General features: G+C 46.1%; 1 protein-coding gene across 1 annotated transcript in view; it reads right to left on the bottom strand.

The window, feature by feature from the left end:
- The window catches only part of itfg1 (integrin alpha FG-GAP repeat containing 1), a 163,049-nt gene that overhangs the window by 133,216 nt on the left and 23,247 nt on the right, over positions 1 to 6,586 (bottom strand). Inside the window, exon 7 of the mRNA XM_076287477.1 lies at positions 4,881 to 4,930. Within this exon, the coding sequence (XP_076143592.1) occupies positions 4,881 to 4,930 (50 nt within the window). The remainder of the gene's footprint in view (positions 1 to 4,880; positions 4,931 to 6,586) is intronic.

Below are 6,586 nucleotides of genomic sequence, written 5' to 3' on the forward strand. Positions count from 1 at the left end.
GACATCAAAAAAGGGTCACCTGGCAAAAAAGGTTGAGAACCCTTAGTATATACCATCAAGTAACTTGCTGTCAATCAATAACTGATACAGAAACCCAGGAAAATGGACACACATCCACCCAATTTATCTAATATCGTCATGCACGTACGTGCACACGCATAATGCACACATACACACACAAACACACACACACACACACACACACACACACACACACACACACACACACACACACACACACACACACACACACACACACACACACACACACACACACACACACACACACACACACACACACACACACAGTGTGCGGGCAGAAAGAATGAGAAGGGCGTAGGGGTGAAAAAGAGCGAGCAAAGATAACAAAGAAAGACAGGAAAGAGTGAATATAAGGGAAGAGAAAGATTGATGAAACGAGGGATGGAAAAGATGGAGGAGATAGCAAAGAATTATAGAAGAAAGATAAAAAAGCAAGAGATGATAGACATTTGAGCGGAAGGAGAGAGCAAAAGAGAGAGAGAAGAGAGAGGACAGAGGGAGGGAGATAAAGAGAGAAAAGAGAGAGAGAGAGAGAGGGAGGAAGGAGAGAGCAAGAGTAGTGGATGGATCAAAAGAAAGAGGATAAAGAGAGCAGAAGGGACAGGGGGATAGAAGGATAGTGAGGAAGAGGGATGCGGGCAGGGCTGTCCTCGTCCTCTGCTGATGTCTGGTGGCAGATGTGGGCTCGGTCGGAGGTGGAGGGGAGGCCCACTGAGCATCCATTAGTGATGTATGACACAAACACTCTCACACAGACAGGGAGAGGGAGGGAGAGGGAGATAGAGAGAGAGAGATAGAGAGAAAGGGAGAACGAGAGAGAAAGATAGAGAGAGAGAGGTGATGATAAAGAGATCACACTAAAATGAATGTGTGTGTTGTGTGTTTGTGTGACAATTTAATGTAAGTGCATGAGTGGTGGTGCATGGTGATGATTTGCTTCAAAGGAATCATGAATGGAGAAGAGACTGACTATAATCATGCCACCGCCAGCCAACATAACAACAAAGAAAACACGTTTAGCCCTCAGGAAACAGAGATGCATGCTAATGACGGCATCATCATCACACAAAGAGATATTACAGGCCATTAAGGCTGTCCCTTGGAGTGTTTGTGATGCTGACCCACTCACAGCTGTCGCAAAGGACTGTTGTAACCAAGCCTACTGTGTTATGGCCTGTAAACACATTGCATGATGTGTGTGTGTGTGTGTGTGTGTGTGTGTGCTTCTGTGCGAAGACTGGGCATGAGAGGCAGGCTGATTGAGCTTTTAAAGCACACTGATTGAGCATTCTACGTAAGAGAGGCGCGCGCCCTTGATTAAGTGCCGCGGTGCCTTTTATGCCCATGCACCGCCTGATTGAGTCTCTCCCTGACTGACATGTTCCTCCACTCGTCTGTATAGTGCCGAGCACGGCTGGCTTTGGGAGGGTGGGGAGGGTGGGGTGGGTGGTTTGGGGGGGGGGGGGGTGTAGCTCAGAGCTGCCATCAGCTCTGACAGACAGTGCCTTTGAAGACCCTCTTTCGCTTAGCGAGCGGGTGCGCACGCTAGCGAGCCCTTCTCCGACACTGTAGGGAGGGGAGATGAATGCGCGGGGAGAGTTATGGCGACGAAGCGGCTAATATTTCACCGCTTGTTTGTTTAGAGGGAACAGCTCTATCTGGCACGGCAGGGAGGAGGGAGGTGACTGATTAGGTCAGACGCCACAGTAATGGCGGAGCACGTCCTTCTGTTGTGGAGGGGAAAAAACAGCTCAGTGGCTCTGTGCCGCTCCCAATGTGAGCCCGACACAGGGGGAGGATCTCACTCAATGTGTGTATGTGAATGTGTGTGAGTGTGTGTGTGTGTGTGTGTGTGTGCGTGTGTATGTATGTGTGTGTGTGTGTGTTTGTCTGTGTGTCTGTGTGTATGTGTGATCAGTGTGTGTCTGTGTGTGTGTGTGTGTGTGTGTGTGTGTGCATCGGTGTGTGTGTGTGTGTGTGTGTGTGTGTGTGTGTGTGTGTGTGTGTGTGTGTGTGTGTGTGTGTGTACAGAGGGCACAGGAGTGAAAGCCAGAGCTGGAATGTAATTAAAAAAAGAGGTGAGGAAACAGAGGCGGGGGCATCAGTCTGTGACCGTAAAGTTCTAAAACCCCCAGCGCACAACCCTGGACTCAGCACAGGGATTACCCAGGATTTACACTCAGGAAAAATGTCCTCTGTGTCTGTGTGTGTGTGTGTGTGTGTGTGTGTGTATGCATTTGAGAGTGTGTGTGTGTGTGTATGTGTTTGTGAGTGAGAGTGAGTGCATGTATGTGTGCATGTGTGAATTTGTGAGGGATACGAGAGAAACAGGGTGATGTCTTAAACCCCGAAGAAGAGTGAATCTTTGTGTGCATGCATATGAAAGATCAATGTGTGTATGTATGTGTGTGTACATCTTTGTGTCTCCTAAAAGTGTGTATCTCTGTGTGTGTGGTTGTGTGTATATGTGTCCCAGGAGCATGAATGTTTGTGTGTGTTAATCAAAGACACACTTCACTGAGCTAGTGGTAGCCAATCAGCTGGATGTTTTATGGGCCTGTCCCCTGTGTGTGTGTGTGTGTGTGTGTGTGTGTGTGTGTGTGTGTGTGTGTGTGTGTGTGTGTGTGTGAGAGAAAGAAAGAAAGAAAGAAAGACACACAGAGAGTGTGTTTGTGCTAATCTCGTTTTTATAGTGTTTTGGTGCAACTCCTGATGTAGAACCAAAATGGCCACTACACATCAGATTGATGATGGGCCTTCCTGATTCTCCCTTTAATCACTGACCTTATTATCCTCAGCTGGACCTCGTGGCCGCTCTCACTCTTTCTCTCTCCTTCCCCAATCTATCTCTCCATCTTTCATTTGGACGCTGTCACTCTCTCGCTGCCTCCCTCTCTGTCTTTGCCCCCCCCCCCAACACACACACACACACACACTCATTTTGCCCACCACCCCTTGAAGGTTATACACACACATGCACACATGTGCGCACACACACACACACACACACACACACACACACACACACACACACACACAAGTTGATTTTCTCCCTCATTCGTTGTAGGAGGAGGAGGGATAAACTATGACGGCAGCACAGATCAGTGCACCAGATGAAGTCTCTTTTAGGAACACACCAAGACCCGTGGACTTGCAGAGGTCATACAATCTAAAGGATGAAGAATGAAACATTGTCTTCCCGTCTTCTGGTGGCTTGGCTCTCACTAAATTGTGAGCTCACAAGCCTATGTGCAACTGTGTCTGTACACACGGATACACAGTAGCACATGAGTATTCTGTAACACAGTGGCTCTCAATCAGTGGGTTGTGCTGTGGATTTTTGAGGAACCCAATGCATTTTTGTGCAGGCCCATGAAATAGGCTAGAAGGGCATTTTTAAATCAATTAATGGCACAGCTTCTTAACAAACAAAAGTAACACTTTAGGTAGTCAGAGAGTCAGAACGTTTTTGTTTTACACCTGGCCTTTAAAAGGGTACCTTTCTCACTATGATTTCATGATGTTTAACAACCAATGTGAGAACAACTTTGGCAGAACCCTTTTCCCTTGTCGAGCAACAGAATAAAATCACCTTTCCTAAAATGTGAATAGACTCTTAACTTGCCTTTCTTTTGTGCTCATGAACACAGAAAAAAAATATGGTGTATGAGAATCAACACCCTTGGTAATAGCCAATAATAATGTGCGTAATCACTGGACATATGTCAAAGTGCCTTGGCGTTTTGGTTTGACATTTGGTGTCCCTTAGCCCCCAAAAGGTGGAGAACCTCTGCAGTAACCTGCTTACAGATACAGAAAGAGATAGTATGGATATCACAGAATGGCATATAAAGGTTTCCCCAGACATCAGATTCTGCATGATAGAATGTCTAGACGCTCTCTGAATTAGATGTCTAGCTGAAATAAAAAATGAGGGATGTGTTAAATTTAAACTCTTCAGCTTCAAACTCAAAATGCAAAAAATGACGCATGTGAAGAATGCATGTGGCTAAAAAAAAAACCTCACAGAAAACCCACCGTCTTCCAGAGCCAAAAAGCTGACTACTCGGGAAGTATTGCTTGGCCATGTTGTAGTGTCTTTAAAGTATGAATCTATGGTATATCTAAAAATATGCCAAGAGTATCTAAAAGGGCAACGTTTTTGATGGGTATTTGATAATAGCCAAGAGTACCAGACGGACATGCTACACCAGCGAGGGAAATGGAGAGAGAGAGGAGAGAAGCCGACTGAACAGGTGCTGCATAAATGCTCTGACTTTTACTGAAGCACCCAAGTGACGTTCCTCTTCTCCCTCGCTCATCTCCTGTTCTCCCTCTCCATGTTTGCCTCTGCCCTCAGCGTCTCTGTCTCTGTCTCTGTCTCTGTCTCTGTCTCTCTGTCTCTCTGTCTCTCTGTCTCTCTGTCTCTGTCTCTGTCTCTGTCTCTGTCTCTGTCTCTGTCTCTGTCTCTGTCTCTGTCTCTCTCTCTCTCTCTCTCTCTCTCTCTCTCTCTCTCTCTCTCTCTCTCTCTCTCTCTCTCTCTCTCTCTCTCTCTCTCTCTCTCTCTCTCTCTCTCTCTCTCTCTCTCTCTCTCTCTTCTCCTCTCTCTCTCAGGCCAGAAATGTATGGACTCAAGTATGAGGTCTCATGTCTATAAACATCCTATGTTTTCATCTTTAGGCTAATAACTCATCAGTCTGCTGGACATAGACACCTATGTGTGAGACTGCTGCTTTGAAGGCCAATACCAACAGTGGCAGAAGAGTCGGAGATAAAGCTTGTGTGTGTGTGTGTCAGAGTATTGAGAGAGAGGGAGAAAAAAGAAAACTCCACTGTACCTTATTGAACCACGTCTGAAATCCATTGTCCTTGATGGTGAGGAAGAGATCTGAGAAGAGAGAGGAGAAGAAGAGAAGAGGAGAGCAGAAGGAAAGAACACTATTAGTCTTTATTCCTTTCGGTCATCACAAGTCATCACTCAAGTGGCAAACACAGATGGATAGCAGTCGAGGAGAGGTCAGTTCAAACAAATGCAGAGAATGCACTCAAAGAGCTCTAAGGAGTGCACTTTTGGATCGAGTCTTCAGAACGTGACACAACAAAACTCACTTGCTCAAAATGTACTGTAATTAGTCAGATATAATGGACACAAAAGTCGATGGCAAGTGATGTGAATTCAAACAACTCAAAGAAACGGCATGCGTCCTTCCAGGCTCTCTGAATGCACTGCACACTGAACTAAACCAAATCGAATCGAAATAAACCATTTGAGTCGACAACCTCAGAATAAACACACATGCTTGAGCAGAGCTGTTGCTATGAAGGCACAATACAACAGCCCAGCAGGGCAGAGCAGGCATCTACAGCCTACAAGTGGAAACAAGCGTATCTGTGCAGAGAGTGAGAGAGAGAGAGGGAGAGGAAGAGAGAGAGAGAGAGAGAGGAAGAGAGAGAGACAGAGAAAGCATTTATCATCCATAAGAGATCCCCTTAGCCTGGTCGGATTCTTCCTTTGACAGCTTTCAGCTTCTGACATTCCAGCAGAACATCAGATAATAGATGATTAAGTGAAACCACTGTGTGTTCAACAATCAACAGCTGGCGCACACAGGCGCACACGCACACACACACACACACACACACACACACACACACACACACACACACACACACACACACACACACACACACACACACACGCGCACACACACACACACACACACACACACACACACACACACACACACACGTCATGATGCCCTTGGAAGCCCTTTTGTCCTAAAATGAAGTAATTTACTGGCAACTCACACAACTTCATTTCATGAATGTGATCTGTGACAAGTGTCAAGTGTGTGCGTGCGTGTATAAGGGTGAACTTAGGTCAAATCTCTTCTCGTGTCATTGATCTTTAAAGCACAACAGCGTGTGAGTGTGTATGTGTGTGATTATAACACCAGTGCAAACATGCTGTTCAGTCATTACTCTCATTTGTGGGGTCAAGTACAGTAGGGTCCTTTCCTGCGTGTGTGTGTGTGTGTGTGATTTGCTGGTGTATTTACCTTATGCATGGCACAAAAACGTGTGTGTGTGTGTGTGTGTCAGAGAACAAACCTTTCAGTACTCAATATGACTTTGCTTGATTAAAAATCTGACTGGTGTGTGTGTGTGTGTGTGTGTGTGTGGTACGAGCTGAATGCCTAACTGTAGTATTATTTGTAACAGTGCTGACCTTTATAGAGACACAAGAGAAGGCGTTGAATGAAATCTTGCTCTTTTCTTTGCCCTGTCTTCTGCGTTCTCACTCTCACCATCCCTCCCTCGCTCTCTTCACCTTCACTTCTTTCACCCTCCTACTTTTTCTTTCTCTCTCTCTCTCTCTCTCTCTCTCTCTGATGAGGCTGCAGATAAACAGAGGCATTAATCAGGGACGAGCGAAGGGGCACAGGATCACCCACGCATCCCTCTGATTACGGAGTGTGTGTGTAGGGGCCATTAGAGAGAGTGTGTGTCTGTCTGTGTGTATGTATGTGTGTCCTATGGACCT

The sequence above is a fragment of the Alosa pseudoharengus genome, unplaced genomic scaffold (assembly GCF_046254945.1).
Source record: "Alosa pseudoharengus isolate Yale_2024_CS ecotype anadromous, Long Island Sound unplaced genomic scaffold, YU_APseudo_1.1 YU_APseudo_1.1_scf_16, whole genome shotgun sequence".
Lineage (NCBI taxonomy): Eukaryota > Metazoa > Chordata > Actinopteri > Clupeiformes > Clupeidae > Alosa > Alosa pseudoharengus.